Source organism: Chelonoidis abingdonii, chromosome 6, assembly GCF_003597395.2.
Source record: "Chelonoidis abingdonii isolate Lonesome George chromosome 6, CheloAbing_2.0, whole genome shotgun sequence".
NCBI classification, from domain to species: Eukaryota; Metazoa; Chordata; order Testudines; family Testudinidae; genus Chelonoidis; species Chelonoidis abingdonii.
Genome location: NC_133774.1, coordinates 27,220,199 through 27,237,731, shown reverse-complemented (window position 1 = coordinate 27,237,731; position 17,533 = coordinate 27,220,199). Strand labels below are relative to the sequence as shown.

The 17,533-nt window shown below is 40.9% G+C and overlaps 1 protein-coding gene across 4 annotated transcripts in view; it reads right to left on the bottom strand.

Moving 5' to 3' along the window:
* NIPBL (NIPBL cohesin loading factor) overlaps positions 1–17,533 on the bottom strand; it is a 305,455-nt gene that overhangs the window by 76,464 nt on the left and 211,458 nt on the right. For all 4 annotated transcript variants that reach the window (XM_075066914.1, XM_075066915.1, XM_075066916.1 and 1 more), the window contains 5 exons: positions 13,548–13,748; positions 13,256–13,327; positions 13,074–13,163; positions 11,596–11,699; positions 9,617–9,703 (listed from right to left, as the gene is read on the bottom strand). In XM_075066914.1, coding sequence (XP_074923015.1) covers positions 9,617–9,703; positions 11,596–11,699; positions 13,074–13,163; positions 13,256–13,327; positions 13,548–13,748 — 554 coding nt within the window. The remainder of the gene's footprint in view (positions 1–9,616; positions 9,704–11,595; positions 11,700–13,073; positions 13,164–13,255; positions 13,328–13,547; positions 13,749–17,533) is intronic.

Below are 17,533 nucleotides of genomic sequence, written 5' to 3'. Positions count from 1 at the left end.
ATACATCTTAGTAGTATTGTCTGTGAGGACCTGCACCATCTTGCCCCTCAAGTGGGGCAAGAACACCTGGCAGGCCAGGCAAACTACTGACACTGATGTAAAGGGCCAGATCATCCTGCAGCCAGCGGACTTAAGTGCTGAGCTCACTCAGGTTTGGCTCCCCAGCCCAGGTGCGAAGCATCTGAGATGACAGAGTGACAGAGACGGGGCTGTGAAAGGAACACCTTCCAACGCCGACTCAGGGGGCGATGGAGGAGGCCAGGGAGACCGTGCAAAACTTCAACATTTTGAGAGGCTTGTTCAGGTGTCGCAGGTCCAAAATGGGTCTGAGGCCCCCCCACTTTGCTTTTGGGATTAGGAAATAACAGAAGTAGAAACCTTTCTCTGTCATGTCCTGAGGGACTTCTTCTACCACTCCCAAGCACGGGAGGTTTTTGACCTCTTATACCAGGAGTTGCCCATGAGAAGGGTCCCTGAAGATCGATGAGTGGAAGGGAGGGGGTGGCTGCAGGGTTTAACCTTGAGACACTATGTCGAGCTGTCATAAACAGGTAGCTAAGGGTTAATGTTTCTTTTACCTGTAAAGGGTTAACAAAGGGAACCAAACACCTGACCAGAGGACCAATCAGGAAACCGGATTTTTCAAAGTAAGGGAGGGAACTTCTCAGTGTGTTTTGTCTTTGGTCTGTTTGTTTCTCTCGGCTATGAGGGAAGAGCTTTTTTTTTTTCCCCCTTATCTCCAAGTTCTCCGTTCTATCCTTCTGTTCCCAAGTTGTGAGTACAAAAGGAAAAGCAATAGGTTTATATTGTATTTTGTATTTACATGTGTGGAGTTGCTGGAATGTTTAAATTGGATATCTTTTGAATAAGGCTGATTATTCATATTTCTTTTAAGCAATAGCCCTGTGTTATGTCATCTTGATGCAGTGATCATGTCATGTGTTTTTTCTTTCTTTTTTATATAAAGCTTTCTTTTTAAAACTTGTTGGATTTCTTTTCCTAGTTAAGGCAAGGGGATAGGAATCTCTGTGCCAGGAGTACTGTCTCTCTCAGGAAAGACTGGGAGGGGCAGAAGAAGGAGGGGGAAGTAATCGTCCTCTCTGTTTTGTGTTTCAAGGATTGAAGCAGCGAAATCTCCTAGTATCCCAGGGAGGGAAAATCTGGGAGGAAGTAAAGAGCAGAAGGGAAGTGGGTTATTTCCCTTGGTTGGAGGCTCAGGGCATCTGAGTCTTGGGGGTCCCCCAGGGAAAGGTTTGGGGAGACCAGAGAGTTTATCAGGTACTCAGAATCCTGATTGGTGGCAGTGAGATAAGATCCAAGCTGGTAATTAAGCCTGGAGGTTCAGGCTAAGCACCCAGATTTTGGACGCTAAGGTCCAGATTTGGGACAGAGGCTTATTACACGAGCACTCAACGGTCCGAGGTGACTTGGAACCAGGCCAAACAGAAGGGATGAAGACAGTTGAGGAAAGAGCACGATGGATCCTGGGAGGTGACCAGAGAGTCACTCTCTACTGCCCCCTCAAAACGAGCGCTTCTAGCACCCAGGGTGTTTTGCCAGGCCTGGCTGTGCAGGTGAGTGGGAGGAGGAAGGGTGACAGTGACTGAAACTAACATCTCTGTTCCTTGTCTTTGGAGACCTCGGATAAAACTGCCACGGCTTAGGCAGCAGGGGCAACCGGAACCACTTTCTTGCAGACTGAGGTATATGCTTGCCTAGTGAATGAAGGGTAATCCTGGTGTCCATTAAGCCCATGCAACCTCACAACCATCCGGTCTGAAAAAAGACCACTCTCATCGAATAGGAGGTCCTGGATGAAGGTCTGCATTTCTTGTGAGAGTCCCGCAGTTTGAAGCCAGGAGCTGCGCCTCATTACCGCTACGTCCCATGCCATCTGGAGGGAGCACCTGGCAGCCGCAGGGCTCTCCTTCATCAGGGTGCCAAATTCTTGGGCCAAACCCTGTGAAAGGGACTCCTTGAACTTATGGAGGGAGTTAAAACTGTATTGGTGCAAGATGGCCTGATGGTTTGCCACCCAGAACTGCAAAATGGCTGTGAATACATTTTCTTTTCTCCAAACAGGTCCAACCATTTGGCCTCTTTATTTTGGTTGTTCAGCTGGTATGCCTCTGTTTGTCTCTTTCATTGCCTGCAGAAACCACCGGCGAGCCTGGGGGAGGGTGGGTGTAGAGGTATTCAAACTCCTTGGCCAAAAAAAGTATTTATATTTGGCCCTTTTTGAGGTGGAAGGAATGGAGCAAAGAGTTTTCCAGAGGTCCCTGGCAACCTTGAGGACACCATCATACACTAGTAGTGCAACACGGGTTGGGGTAGAGGCTGATAGAACATAAAAAAGGGTGTCTGCCTGCCCAGATATTTCCTCACTTCCAGGTCCAATTTCTCGGGCACTTGATGAAGCAGGGCCTTGTGTTCTTTAAAATTGTCCGGCAGGCTGGTCCTCAAGGGTCCCACAACTGCCTCATCTGGGGACAAAGACAATAACTGCCCCAAGTGCGCCTCGCGCACCAAGCCTGGTGCTGTCAGCTGTTGCTCTGAGGCAGTGGCCAATGAGAGGTGTAAAGGGATTATTGCTATAACCGGCACTCCCCACGCACTCCAATAAAGCCAATGTACTGGCCACTGGCCATGTTGCGAAGTCGGCACCGTTGACAAAGCCTCTGGTGCCCATTCGCACCGGTACTATCTAGGTGAGGGGCTGAACTGAACTTCCGTGCTGGAGGAATCCTTTCAGTGACCCTGGTGGGACTGTCAAGGCATGGGTTTGTTTGCTGACTGTTGCCGTTGGAGACTAGTGCTGGTGCAGGGGGGAACAGAAATGCAACGGGGAGCGCTCCCACGAGACAGGTGACCGGAACCTGTGTTGAGAGGATGACCGGCAAGAGGGCAAATGGCACCAGTTGTACTGGGACCAGTGTCTTTCTCTAGGCAACTTGTGTCAAGACAGCGGAGGTTGCGAATGCAGTGCCGGTGACCGAGGGCGAGCTACAGAGGGTCTGTGCTGCACCTCCAGCGATATGTGGTATGGAGGTGGAGAGCGCTGCTTTGTCTTGAGAGATCGGTGGCACTCCACTGCCCCTTAGGGGTTTTAGCAGCTGGCTTGCCCTTGTGGGGATCTGCCAGTTCCTGAGGCATGCACTGCTTCAGTAGTATAGGTGGAGGCTTGTGCTCTCTAGGCGTTGGGGGAGCTTGTGTAGGTGTTGGTGCCAACAGGGGTTTAGGTCTCATACTGCTTTCAGGAGTTGGTGGTGGACCTTTCATGGGAGTAAGGACCCGACTGGGGAGGTACAAGCATGTGGCTCCAGAGTGGCTGAGTAGCCTGAAGTGGGTCCCTTGCCCAAAGACACATGGCTCTTTTTGCCTGGTGCTGGGGAGCCATGGTTTTTGGTCTTCTTTTTGGGAACCAGCAACGGGGAATGCTGTCGGTGGGCACTGCACACAAAGGCTGAGGTCCTTGGTGAGTCCTGGTGGGGCTGAACAGAGGCTGGACACAGGGGAACTCCATATGAAGAGCCTGTAACTGAATAGCCTGCGGGGCCGAAAGTTTAGAAATTCGGCACTTATCTCTAACATGCGATTCTGCCAAGCACTTGATGCAGTTGCTATGGGGGTCACTTAGGGTATGTCTACACTACGGGATTATTCTGATTTTACATAAACCGGTTTTGTAAAACAGATTGTATAAAGTCGAGTGCACGCAGCCACACAAAGCACAATAATTCGGTGGTGTGTGTCCATGTACCGAGGCTAAAGTCGATTTCTGGAGCGTTGCACTGTGGGTAGCTATCCCGTAGCTATCCCATAGTTCCCGCAGTCTCCCTCACCCATTGGAATTCTGGGTTGAGACCCCAGTGCATGATGGTGCAAAAACAGTGTCGCGGGTGATTCTGGGTAAATGTCGTCACTCATTCCTTCCTCCGGAAAACAACCAGCCAGACATCAATTTTTGCGCCTTTTTCCCTGGATTGCCCTGGCAGAGCCATAGCAAACGGCAACCATGGAGCCCAGTTCAGCCCTTGTTTTTTTTTTTTTTTTACTGTTACAGTATGTCTACTGATGCTTCTAACAGATGCGGTACTGTAGTGGCTACACACAGCATTCATTTGCCTTGCAAGAATAGCAGACACAGTTATCAAGTTGTTCTGTACGCGTCTGCCATGCATTGTAAATTGGCGATGAGATGACGTTTATCAGTCCTATCTGTTAACCAAATCTGCTGCTGCCATGGGTGCCCCTGGCTGAGGCAGCCGGGGCGCAAAAGAACAAAAATGGGACTGACCCCCAGTCAATCCCTCCTTTATGGTATCTAAAAATAGAGTCAGGTCCTGCCAGAAATATGGCAAGTGTAACTACAGACCCAGTGTACAAGAGAACCAGAGAGCACAGCCGTCGTGTCCGATCCCCACAGAAATGATGACACCATGCATTGTAGAGGGTGCCGCCCGCCTTAGCAAACACACATGACCCACAAACAATAATAACCCGTTGATGTCCCTGCTCCCCAACCCTCCTGGGCTATACCGTTGAGTGTCCCCCAGTTTGTGTGAATGAAGTAATAAGAACGCAAAGGAATAAAAGAAAAAAATACTTTGAACTTGGTTTTTTAGTTTTTTTGGAAGAAAAAATAAAATGAAGGAGAGCAGCCTCCACTGCTATGATAGTCCAGGCAGGCACATTAACGGTGCAGGGGAGAGGAGCCCAGCATCCCACTGCATGATAGTCCACGCAGTAAGCAGAATCTTTTCTTTACCATGAAAGGGAAGGGGCTGATGGAGCCTCAGCCCCCCAGCCTCCTATTGAAATGAAGATGGTTACCCACCATTCTGTACCATCTACTGGGGAATACCGGAGTCATTCCTATTTTACCCAGGCGCCCCCCGCCGATTCACCTGAGGCCAGCCAGGAGCACTCACAGGGCTGATGACGAGACAGTCTACCCAGTACCTACGGCTCTGTAGCCGTCTACCATCGGGAAGGGGAGGGGAGAGGATACTGCTGTCATTGCGAGCACGCGTCACAGCATCATGCTGAGTAACGTAGGGTGAAATTGAAAAAAGTCCAAGAAACGATTTTTTTCCCTTTTCTTATGGGGAGGGAGGAGGGGTACATTGAACGGAGCTACACCCTGAACCACCCCAGACAATGTGTTGGATCTACAGGCATTGGGAGCTCAGCCAAGAATGCAAATACTTTTCGGAGACTGCTGGGGACTGTGGGATAGCTGGAGTTCTCAGTACCCCCACCCTCCCTCCATGAGCGTCCATTTGATTCTTTGGCTTTCCGTTACGCATGTCATGCAGCACTGCGCTGTGGACTCTGTATCATAGCCTGGAGATTTTTTTTCAAATGCTTTGGCATTTCGTCTTCTGGAACGGAGCTGTGATAGAACAGATTTGTCTCCCCGTACAGCGATCAGATCCAGTGTCTCCCCTACGGTCCATGCTGGAGCTCTTTTTGGATTTGGGACTGCATTGCCACCCATGCTGATCAGAGCTCCATGCTGAGCAAACAGGAAATGAAATTCAAAAGTTTGCAGGGCTTTTCCTGTCTACTTGGCCACTGCATCCGAGTTCAGACTGCTGTCCAGAGCGGTCACAATGGTGCACTGTGGGATACCGCCTGGAGGCCAATACCGTCGATTTGCGGCCACACTAACCCTAATCCGATATGGTAATACTGATTTCAGTGCTACTCCTCTTGTTGAGGAGGAGTACAGAAACTGGTTTAAAGAGCCCTTTATATCGATATAAAGGGCCTCGTGTGGACGAATGCAGTGTTAAATCGGTTTAACGCTGCTAAAATCGGTTTAAACGCGTAGTGTAGACCAGGCCTTACAAGCATAGGCCTGTTGCAGTCTGTGCAGGGCTTAAACCGAGGAGACCTGGGCATGCATCACCTGGGCGAAGTCCCCATTGGGACCCTAACTGCAAACGTCTAACTACACTTAGCAACTACTTAACACTAACTATTATAAACAAACTATTTACAAGGCTCTAAGGCTTGAAGTCAGTAGACAAAAAACTGCTAGCCCTTGCAATGCAAGGAAAGGTGCTCTGACTAACCACCACAGGTGATAAGAAGGAACTGAGAGGGAATAGGGTCAGCAGTGTCTGATATACCAGCACATGAGTGTGGCACTCAAGGGGCAACCTCTGCTGACCCTATGGATACTACTAATGCAAAAATCTCCAACAACTGCACACATGGCCACACACACACACCTAGAATGGAACTGACATGAGAAAACACTCCAAGAAGAATAGTATTTCCTTTCTCCCAGCTTTTGAACCTACCCAAAGCCCTAGGTATTTTCTCTTCTGACTTGTCTATTTAGATTCAGTTAAGGGCAGGAGCACTCTCTTCTGTGTATTTACAGCATCTAGCATAACAAAGGCATAATTTCTATGGGGCTCACTAAGCATTACTAAACTACAGCTAACATTATTGATAGTAAAACCAGTGGGAATTTTTTCCTAACATTCTCTAGCATAGATATGGTCCTAGTGAGAGACTGACTAGAGAAATAAACTCTGGGCCACATATAGGGCAGTGCAGCACAGTATTCCTAAGTTGTTTCCAAAATCTTATATTTTGAGATAAATCTTTGTAACATTTTAGTGTTGAGTATATTTCATAACGGAGTTGCAGACTGAGTATTTTGAGTATACCTGGTGGGTATATTTGAAAATTTAAAGGAGACCTGCAAAGATTTGTTAGAAAAATTGGGCTTTCCTTTTTTATAATCCTTTTCTTTTTTACAGTGTATAAAGACAGACCTGAAAGGTGATTTTTTAAATTTATTTAAAATTTCTTCCCTGCTTCTTTTTTAATTCAACTTAAGTAATAAGAATGTCAAGTCTACTCTTCTCTGGTTTTTCTAATGAATCCCTCAGAGATATCAGGAATCTTAACTGTGAATACTCAACACCTTAACAGAAAAAGTGAAAAGGCTGACTCTGACAAAAGCTTCCTTTGTCCAAAGTGTTGATTAGTCATTCAAGTTAATTTGTGTTAACAAAAATATAAAAACTCAATTTTTTCAACTAAAAATCCCTTGCCCTCTCAATTGCTCATCTTTCAATCTGTGGGCTCTCATGATGTCACCATATCACTAGCTTTTCAGTCATCATGAAGGTAAGATTAGGTCTGAGTTTATTGGAACAAGCCCGCAGAAAAACTTTTTTTAAAACAAAAAACAAAAAACATACAAACAAAAAAAAACATCACAACAAAAATTAAGTCCTTTCTTTACACACAGTAAGAAAAAGTAGAAAAGGGAACAAGAAGCCTATTTTCTCTGCCACTTCGCAGGTCACTTTTAAAGACATTTTGGAACTGTGTACTGAAAAATGAAGAAATCACCACCTACCTAAAAGAAAAATAAAATATTCTGATACATTTAATATGTTCATTTTTTTCTTAAGGGCAAATGCCTCCAACCCAAAGGCACACATATTAACTTTGGTCTATTACCATTTTCCTCAGGCCTGGTCTACACTTAAAAGTTTTGCCATGATAGCCATGTTGAATAGGAGCGTGTGGGGGAAAAACACTCTTAACCAACATATGCCAGAAAGGTCCCAATATAGACATAGTTATACCAGCAAAAAATTATTTTGCCTGTACAGGTTATTTCATTCAGGGAACTGATATAAGCTACACCAGCAGAATAAAACTCTTTTGCTGATATAAACTGCATCGCCATTAGTTGAGTTTGCTGGTATAGCTATAGAGGAGTGACTATCTGCTTCAGACAGGTCTAACTCTCCTGTCCCATTACAAATGTTTAACAAATTATGAGAAGGGGTAATCACAGAAAAGCCAATTTATTTTAAAAAGATGACTGCGCACTGGCACATTTCTATTAATTTTCCAAAAGAACAGAGGCTACCTTCTTGGTACATTGTTTTATATATATGTGTTATGTGATAGAAACAGTTAATAGCTAAAGTATTAATATTTTAGTTTATATACACAAACTTAATTTTTGTGACAAGGTGGCAAAATGTCAATCTATTGAAAAAAGGAAAAAATTAATAATTACAAGACATTTATGAACTAAACCGTCCTTAGAAAATAAGAACGGCCATACTGAGTTAGACCAAAGGTCCATCTAGCCCAGTATCCTGTCTTCTGATAGTGGCCAGTGCCAGATGCTTTAGAGGGAATGAACAAAACAGGTAATCATCAAGTGATCCATCCTGTCACCCATTCTCAGCTTCTGGCAAACAGAGGCTATGGACACCATCCCTGTCCATCTTGGCTAAAAGCCGTTGATGGACCTATCCTCCATGAACTTATCTAATTCTTTTTTTAACACTGTTCTAGTCTTGGCCTTCGCAACATCCTCTGGCAATCAGTTCCACAGGTTGACTGTGCATTGTGTGAAAAAATACTTCCTTTTGTTTTAAATCTGCTGCTACTTATTTCATTTGGTGGCCCACTCCTACCTGTTCATTTCAGTTCTTGTGTTATGAGAAGGAGTAAAGAACACATCCTTATTTACTTTTTCTGCACCAGTCAGTCATTTTATAGATCTCTTTCATATCCCCTCTTAATCGTCTCTTTTCCAAGCAGAAAAGTTCCAGTCTTATTAATCTCTCCTCATATGGAAGCTGTTCTATATCCTTAATCATTCTTGTTGCCCCTTTCTGAACCTTTTCCAATTCCAATACATCTTTTTTTGAGATGAGGTGACCACATCTGTATGCAGTATTCAAGATGTTGATGTACCATGAATTTATATAGAGGCAATATGATATTTTCTGTCTTATTATCAATCTCTTTCTTAATGATTCCCAACATTCTGTTCACTTTTTTGACTGCCGCTGCACATTGGATGTTTTCAGAGACCTATCCACAATGACTCCAAGATCTCTTTTTTGAGCGCTAACAACTAATTTAGACTTCATCGTTTTATATGTATAGTTGGGATTATGTTTTCCAATGTGCATTACAACATCTATCTAGAGATAGATATTCTAAAAGATCCTAGGAAGAACTTTGAAAAATGCTCTGAAATCATGAACAATGTTTGGGGCGTTGGTTATAACCCTTTCTCAATCTTTCATGTAATTATGCAGGTGCTTAACTTTAAGCATGTGAGAAGATCCATCAAGGTCAAATTAAAATTCTTCCTCTCAATTCTAAATGGTGAGACTCTGCTTCACAGAAAAGCTGAGTTTTCTTCTATGGTATATGAGAAGTTTAATGGATAGATATCAAATAAAATTATGCTGGTTGCAAGTTTGCCAATTGCCAATGAAAATCAGAGAATGACACTAATGTGTTAAATTATAGTTTTCAGAACAGAACAACCAATCTACTTTATTTTTAAATAGTATTTTACAACAAGGAGAACACTGTAGAAACAATATAATTAGGCTAGTATTGACTACTACCTGTTGCATTGCCCAAGGGATTATAGCAAATTTGCAAACACTAAAATTTCACACCGTATTAATTATTATGTGAGCTAAACTAGAAATCCTTTACAGTTGAAAACAAAATTCCTTCGGAAATATTACTACTGAGATTAAAATGAAAGTGCATATTTTAATCAAATATAGTGATGCCAACAACTATGCTCTGAACTCACATGGTTTAGTAACGTAGAAAGCTTTGAGCCATCTTGAATATTCTTCTCCAAGATGTTCAGGACTTTCACTGTTTTATCTGTTGAAAGCTAAAATAAAAATATTTGTATCAAAACAGCAGAAAGAGTGTAAAAAAAATTATTTCTAAGTGGTTAAAAATAAATGTGCATATGGAAAACAGGTCATACTGTGTAATTCTGTTGTAAAAATAGGTTGTAAATGCTTGGGGTAGGATCTTAATTTGTGTTTGTACAATCTCTAGCACAGTGAGGCCATGATCATGCCTGAGCATTCTGATCATATAATAAAACTAAATATGAAGCAACAGTAATAATGGTCATGTCTGTGTAGAAACTAAAAATAAACAACATTCCATTAGTCTTCTGTTTTGGTTTTTTTTTTGTTTTATTACAACACAAGGGGATTAGTAGTAGTTTCTAGTGGTTTGTCACTTGAATTACACAATATAAAAATCTTGAATAAACCACAGTATGAAGTCAGTTTTCATGTTGCAATCAATTTTATAATATGAATTCACTGAATTTTTCTCAACAAAATGTAATTTTAGAGATTTAGGTTAAATTCTTTATCATTAATTAGAACACTTTCCACAAAAACTGTTCACCTAGATTACAGTTCAAACTAGAAAAATGTAGGGGAATGTGTTTAATTATGTATACCTGCCACGGCTATCTTCCCAGTGCCAGGAATCAGAATTTGCCAAAACAAGCCACTAATAATGAACTTTGGTTGGCTAGAGAAAGTTCTGTCTTTAATTTATTCTAAAGTTTATGGACAACCACAAAACAATTTCAACACTGTTTTGGAACTGCTGCATATATATTTTATTCTCACAGGGGGACTGTGCTGAAAATAAAGTAGTTCTACATGACCTACTCATGTTCTATAAATTAAGACCAAGAAATGAGTGGAGCTTGCTGGACCCTTTAAGAATGGGATCCAATAGCTCAGGTCTTACTGGAACTCAGTTCTTTAAGGTCACTGGTTTCTGAGAGATGTAGACCCCAAGTGACTGAGGGATCATGACTCATCAGGTGATATACAACCTTTGTAAAAGAGCTGTTTGTGCTCAGTATGATGTAGAAACCGGCAAGAACTCCAGTCAGCAGAAGCTGAGCTTAAAGAGACTTGTAGGGAACAAGGGTTAATATCTGGGAAGGACATGCACCCAACCCACGAAGAGGAGTGAGGGTACCCATGGATAAGGCCAGAAAGGAGTCTAGACCTGGGGCTATCGAAAACTATAGGAAGAGGCTCATATACTAAGGAATCCAGAAGTCTTCATAAGAAGTGGCCCTGGAAAGACAGAGTGAAGATAGTAGTGAGGTTGAGAACAGAGAGCCCATAGTATAGAATCGCGGGGTTGGAGACCCATACACCTCTACCTTGATATAACACTGTCCTTGGGATCCAAAAAATCTTACCACATTATAGGTGAAACCATGCTATATTGAACTTGCTTTGATCCACCGGAGTGCGCAGCCCCGCCCCTCCAGAGAACTGCTTTACTGCATTATATCCAAATTCATGTTATATCGGGTGGTGTTATATCAAGGTAGCGGTGTACTAGGAAGAGAGTATTAATCTTAGAGGGGTGATACCAATAACCTGCTTCAACAGGATAAACCCCAAAATTGAAGCCCAGGAGGGCATAAAAAGAAAGTCATAGCCTGTTAAGGGCACAGATATTGTTTAGCCCAGGGAAGGGAACCCTGCATTAACAGGGATGTAAGGCTACTGGGCATGGGGGAAAGGAAATCCAGTGAGATGCCTGGGAAGAAGACTGCTGTTGTACTCTGAAAGGGTGGACTTTGTGACATCACCCTCTAGCTACATCATCTCAGTGAAACGAAGCACTGAGGACCACTCACTGAAAGGAGGGAAACTGAGGCAAGCACAGAACAGGAAGTAGTAAGAACACTGTTACAGAGGGGAAATGTATTTTAAGATCATGACATACCTTGTCCATAATGCCCATTGCCTTAATTTTTGCAGATTCACTACCCAACTCACTAAGCTGATGTTTTCCCAATAGCAACTCCTGTGGAATCTCATCATCATCACCTTTAAAAAAAATAAAAAAAAATCAAATAAAAGTTTACATCCATTCCAATTATCTTCACTAGTTTTAAAAACAGGCTGCTTATTCAGATTTATATGGATTTAGGAGTCTAAATTCAGGCACCCATTTCTGAAAATCTTTGGCCGAAGTATTTTAATACGTCCAGCTAAACAAGCAGTTCATTTAACCAATTAGAGAATTCCTTTGCCTCAAAAGAAAAAAAATCAAAAAGAAAAATGGATGTCATTCTACAATTAAACATTTTTGCACTATCAATGGATTAAAAATGTATATAATATCACTGAATGTTTTATAAAATATCTAAAAATGTATAATTAGAACTGGATGGGAAACAATTTCCCTAATCCATATGAATTTAAGATTTCACAACCGTTTTTCCATTCCAAATTGTGACCCGATAACCCATCCCTTACCCTCGCCAAAAAAAATCCGATTAGCTCAATCAAACTGTTTTATTTCAATGTTAATACTTATATTTTTAACCATTTTTGGTATAAATTAATTACAATTTCAAAATGACATGTCATTTCAAACAAAAAAATTGTTTCCAAAATATTGAAATGTGATATTTCAGTGTTTGAAACTTTTCAAATATTTTTTCCAACTGGGAGATTTTTCAAAACCATCCCTTTCCCACTAACAGTTTTGGTTTCTACAAATCAACATTTTCTGACAAAGTAAATGTCATTGGAAAATTCCCAACCAGCTTTTTAGTTAAATTTCACTCAGTAGTTTGAAAAGCTACTGATTGCATACATACGTTGTACAAGTGATTGTTTATTTGTTTATTTTTACAGAGGTAAGGGCTAGAAAAGATCTATTAGGTTATCCATATGCCAATACACAACTGTTTGCTACAATACAGCTTCTAGTGCTTTAGCTGGGGTAGGGAGAGATTTTTGAAAGCACCTCAGGGATTTAGGAGCACAAGTTCCATTAACTTTCAATGGGAGTTACGCTACTAAATACCTTAGGAGCATTCTCTCTCAAAACATCTTCAATCCCCACGGCTGATGACCCATTAAGGGAAGTGTATTGCAGAAGATAATTACATTTGAGATAGATATTCTCCCCACCCCAGTAGCTTAAGGTTTGCATCTGTTGTGATTTGTCTCTCTTCTAAGTCCTGCAAGGAACCAAGGTTGAAGGAAGAAGAGTAATTAGAGGATGGAAGAGGAGCTTATCTACGGTGGCAGCCAAAAAGGGAAAAGGAGACATTTCCCAGAGTGTACACCGGAGGCAGCCAAGTTACAAAGAAGAGGCTCTGAAATAAAATACTTAGATGCAAATTTTGTAAAAGCTTCATGTAGTTTTGTACAACGGAAACAGCAGTGGAGAAATTTCTGACATATTACCAAATGTAGTAAAATCCATGTCTTCCAAATTTTCCAAAATATTTTCTACTGAAGCAGTAAACCTCTTAAAAGTTGAGGAATCCATCATTTCTGGTGAAAAAGAAAAGTATATATAGTTGAGTTATATACAACAGACAACATAACCTGAAGAAAACAACAAATTCAACCTTCCGAATAGTTACCTTCAGGTGTTAGTTTAGGTTCATAAGCCTTCCTTTTCTTTTGTTTTTCTTTTTTCTTCATTTTCCTAGCCACTAGTAAACAAATTCAGAGTTTAAAATGAAGATATCTGAAACAAATGCTTTTGTTCAGTTTCATAAAATATTCTGTTGAAGTTGGATACATGAATATTAAAAGCCTTAAACAACATTCTTTAGACTAGCTTATCTACATTTAATATGCTTATATTAAGAATGCATTGAAGGGTTATATTAATTATATAGAATAAGATGTACTTTAATACTGATGAATTACCATCACTGAGGGGAGGAGGAGGAGAATAATCATCCATGTCAGAGTCTTCTGGAGTACGATTGCGATAACGGCTACTACCAGAAGTCCTTCTTCCTTCGTGATGACTGCTTCTCCTATGATCACCAGAACTTCTCTTATCATGCTCTTCATACTCCCAAGCTTTATCATCATCTCTGTCCTTTTTGTGTCTTTTCCGAGATGCTAAAAATGAAGCAAGTTTTTGTTAGATAAAACTGAAATCACAATGATTTACAAGTTTGAGCAAATTCGTGTACTATTGTTACATTAAGCAAGTGTGCATTATAAACCTGTAACATTAAAAACCCAGCCATGCCATTATCCTAATAATATTTTTTGAAGAAGGTATAAAGTCCATGCCTGAAACAGGAAGAGAAGCCTGTTAAATTTTTTTAATACTTACTCAGAATACTTACCCTTTTAAATAGACTAAGCGAGGGAAAGTTGAAGGGTAAAATTTTCGTAAGTGCATAAGTGACTTGGGCTCCCAAGTTTCATTTATATTAGCCATCTAGAACCCCAACTCTCATGGAGTTTCAATGAGACCTGAGGTTCTGAATACCTACATCACTTTTGAAAATGGGATTTAGGAGTTTAAGTCAGTTAAGCCCATATTTTCAAAGGTATTTAGGTATTGCAATGCCTAACTGATTTAGAGGCCTAAATCTCATTTTCAAAAGAGATTTAGACGCTTAGGAAACCAGTGCTGTTCCTGGACAAAGGGCTAAACAGTGAGCTGGCAAAATGTGCATATTATACAAAATTACTCAAGATTGTTAAGTCCAAAGCAGACTGTGAAGAGTTACAAAGGGATCTCACAATACTGGGTGACTGGGCAACAAAAGGGCAGATGAAATTCAGTGTTGATAAATGCAAAGTAATGCACATTGAAAAACATGCTCCCAGTTATACATACAAAAGGGTAGGGACTAAATTAGCTGTTACCACTCAAGGAGGAGATCTTGGAGTCACTGTGGACAGTTCTCTGAAAACATCTGCTCAAGGTGCAGCAGCAGTCAAAAAAGCAAACAATGTTAGGAACCATTAAGAAAGGAATAGATAATAAGACAGAAAATATCATAATGCCACTATATAAAATCTATGTTACACCCACACCTTGAATACTGTGTGTAGTTATGGTTGCCTTGTCTCAAAAAAGATATATATTAGAATTGGAAAAGGTACAGAGAAGGGCAACAAAATGATTATGGGTATGGAACAGAGGAGCAATTAAAGACATTGGGACTGTTCAGTTTAGAAAAGGTGTGTAAAAACATGACTAATGTGGAGAAAGTGCATAAAGAAGTGTTATCTACCCCTTCACATAACACACAAACTAAGGAGTCATTTGATGAAATTAATAGGCATCAGATTTAAAACAAATATAAAGAAGCACTACTTCACAGAATGCACAGTGAACATGTGGAACTCATTGCCAGGGGATGTTGTGAAGGCCACAGGTATAACTGGGTTAAAAAAAAGTTAGGTAAGTTCATGGAAGACAGGTCTATCAATGGCTATTAGCCAAGATGGTCAGGGATGCCACCCCATATTCTGGGTGTCCCCAAATCTCTCAATGCCAGAAGCTGGGACTGGACGACAGAGGATGGATCACTCAATGATTGCCTGTTCTGTTCATTCCCTCTGAAGCATTTGGCACCGGCCACTGTCAGAAGACAGAGAACCAGGCAAGATGGACCATTGGTCTGGTCCAGTATGGCCATTCTTCTATTCTTATGTTCTTAAATCCCATCACTGTCGAGCACAGGAATGCCTAAATACCTTTAAAAAACTGGGTTTTAGGATTTTTTAAATTTTAATTGTGATACATTACACAAAAGTCAATGTTCTCAAGGTGAGTAGCAAAAAGAAGGAAGCCAGAACCAGAACCTCAGAGCCAGAGAATGAGACTGTGGCTGAAACCATAGACAGTAACTGTAGCCAGTAGAACTGATAACAGGACAAATATCCTACAGGCTAATCAAGTTCTGGTAGAAATTCAAACAGCTGAACAATGATTAATTCCAAGCGAGATTGGTGCACTTATGGAATTGATAAAAATGGTTGAGAATATGTGTGGCAGTGGTGGAAAGCAATTGCCCATGAAACTACTTGGAAACAAGGAAAGCAATCTGGGATGCTTGGAAGTTGGGAGAAATACTGGAAGGGAAATAAGTGCTTGGGAAACTGTCCAGGCTCTGTCACACCTCTTAAAGGAATGACACTGTATAAACCTGAACTGCTGATTTAAAAAACAAAAACAAAAAGCCACCACCTTTACAAAAGGTGCCAAACCTTTGGTGGAGTCAGGTGACCTCACCTTATTCCAGAAGTTTACAAAAATCTGTTTTATTCTTCCTTAGTATCAGATCTTACTTACATTTAGATAAATCAGCCTCAAAATGAACTCAGTACCTGATGTTTCACAGGGACCAACACCTAATTTTCAGTTAAGTTTTCCAAAAAGTGTTTTTCTTTAGAATGAAAGCAAGCATTAAGGGAGGATTTTAAGAGTTGGGTATTAGGCATCTTACATGCTGCTCTCAAATCTGTGCTGCAGGGGATTTGTATCTTAACAAGTATACTTATTTCTTCTCCACTGAGCAGCAGAGGACCTGTCCCAAAATGCTTGATGCTGAAAGTAACTTCGAATTTTAGCTAAGTGGTCTGTATTTTTACCTGGCCTCAGGGACCAGTAGTTCTAGTGACTGTGCAAACTAGGAAACTTTTAGTGCAGGATAGCAGGGTCCACAAGAACAGTGAGTGCGCAGCATGCTAGTGAGCTGTAGATTTACACTCTAGCTTACTGCATACTAATTGTTCATCTAGACAAGCCCATCATATAACATAGGTTTACTCTGGGAAGTGACTTTAAAAATGGCATTACTCTACAGAAGCTCTCTGATTTACACAAGGAGTCCTTGTGTAAGTCGAATTTTGCTTGAGTTGGGAACCTATCTCCGACAATTACACACAAAAAAATAATAATTACGGAACTTTTTCCGTAAGTCGGGTTTGCGTAACCCAGGGAGCGTCTGTACTGAGAATTTCCAGATAAAGTTTTCTTCATTTGGCAAATAAATGTGTATTTAACCTAGCTTCCTGCAAATGAATTTGGGATCTGAAAACCAGGAAAGGTTCTCCCTGAAATGTGCATCGTCACTAGTAATAAAAGTTCTGCTGGCCATCTAGTCCAGCGTTCTGTCTCTGACAGGGATAATATCAGTAGAGCTGGTTGGAAATCAGAATTTTTGGTTCATGGGAAGTATGGCCATTTTAAAATTTGTTTTCATTGCAAAGAAGAACAAAATTTCATTCCGAAAATGATGATTCTGAAATTGTTTCTTTTCTTATTTTCACATTTCATAACAAGTCAGGAGAAGGAGGAAGCCCTATGACTGATGTCATATGAAAATAATATACTTTCAATTTTATTGTTTTAAAAAAATGAAGGGTAGCCACAATTTAGTATTGACAAACATTTTATCTTCTTTTGTAGCTCAATCAGTATTAAGTTGCAACTCCCCTTAAGACTTTTAGTACAATAAAACAAAAACAGAATATTTCAACCATGTCATTATGTCATGTCAGTAGGAGTAGTGTATATTATGCACCACCACTAATGGCATGATATGTAAAAATAATAAAAGTGTAAATATGAAAAATAAAACTATAAAAGTTGAAAACTATTCCCCAAAATAAAAAAAATTCTGAAATGAAACTGTTGAAAAAAAAACTTCCCACCAGTTTTAAAGTACCAGATACTTTTGAATAAGATGTAAGGGCGATGCAAGTAGGTATATGTGGGATAATCTGACCCCACAGTAGGTCTCATCCTGATCTCTGAGGGGTAAAACTTGATGTAAGTCATGGAACAGGTTTAATATCCCTTCCAAAATTGTTTATCCAGAATTATAATTTTCTTGATATCCAAAAACATCCAATGCATTTTTCAATCTTGTTAAGTT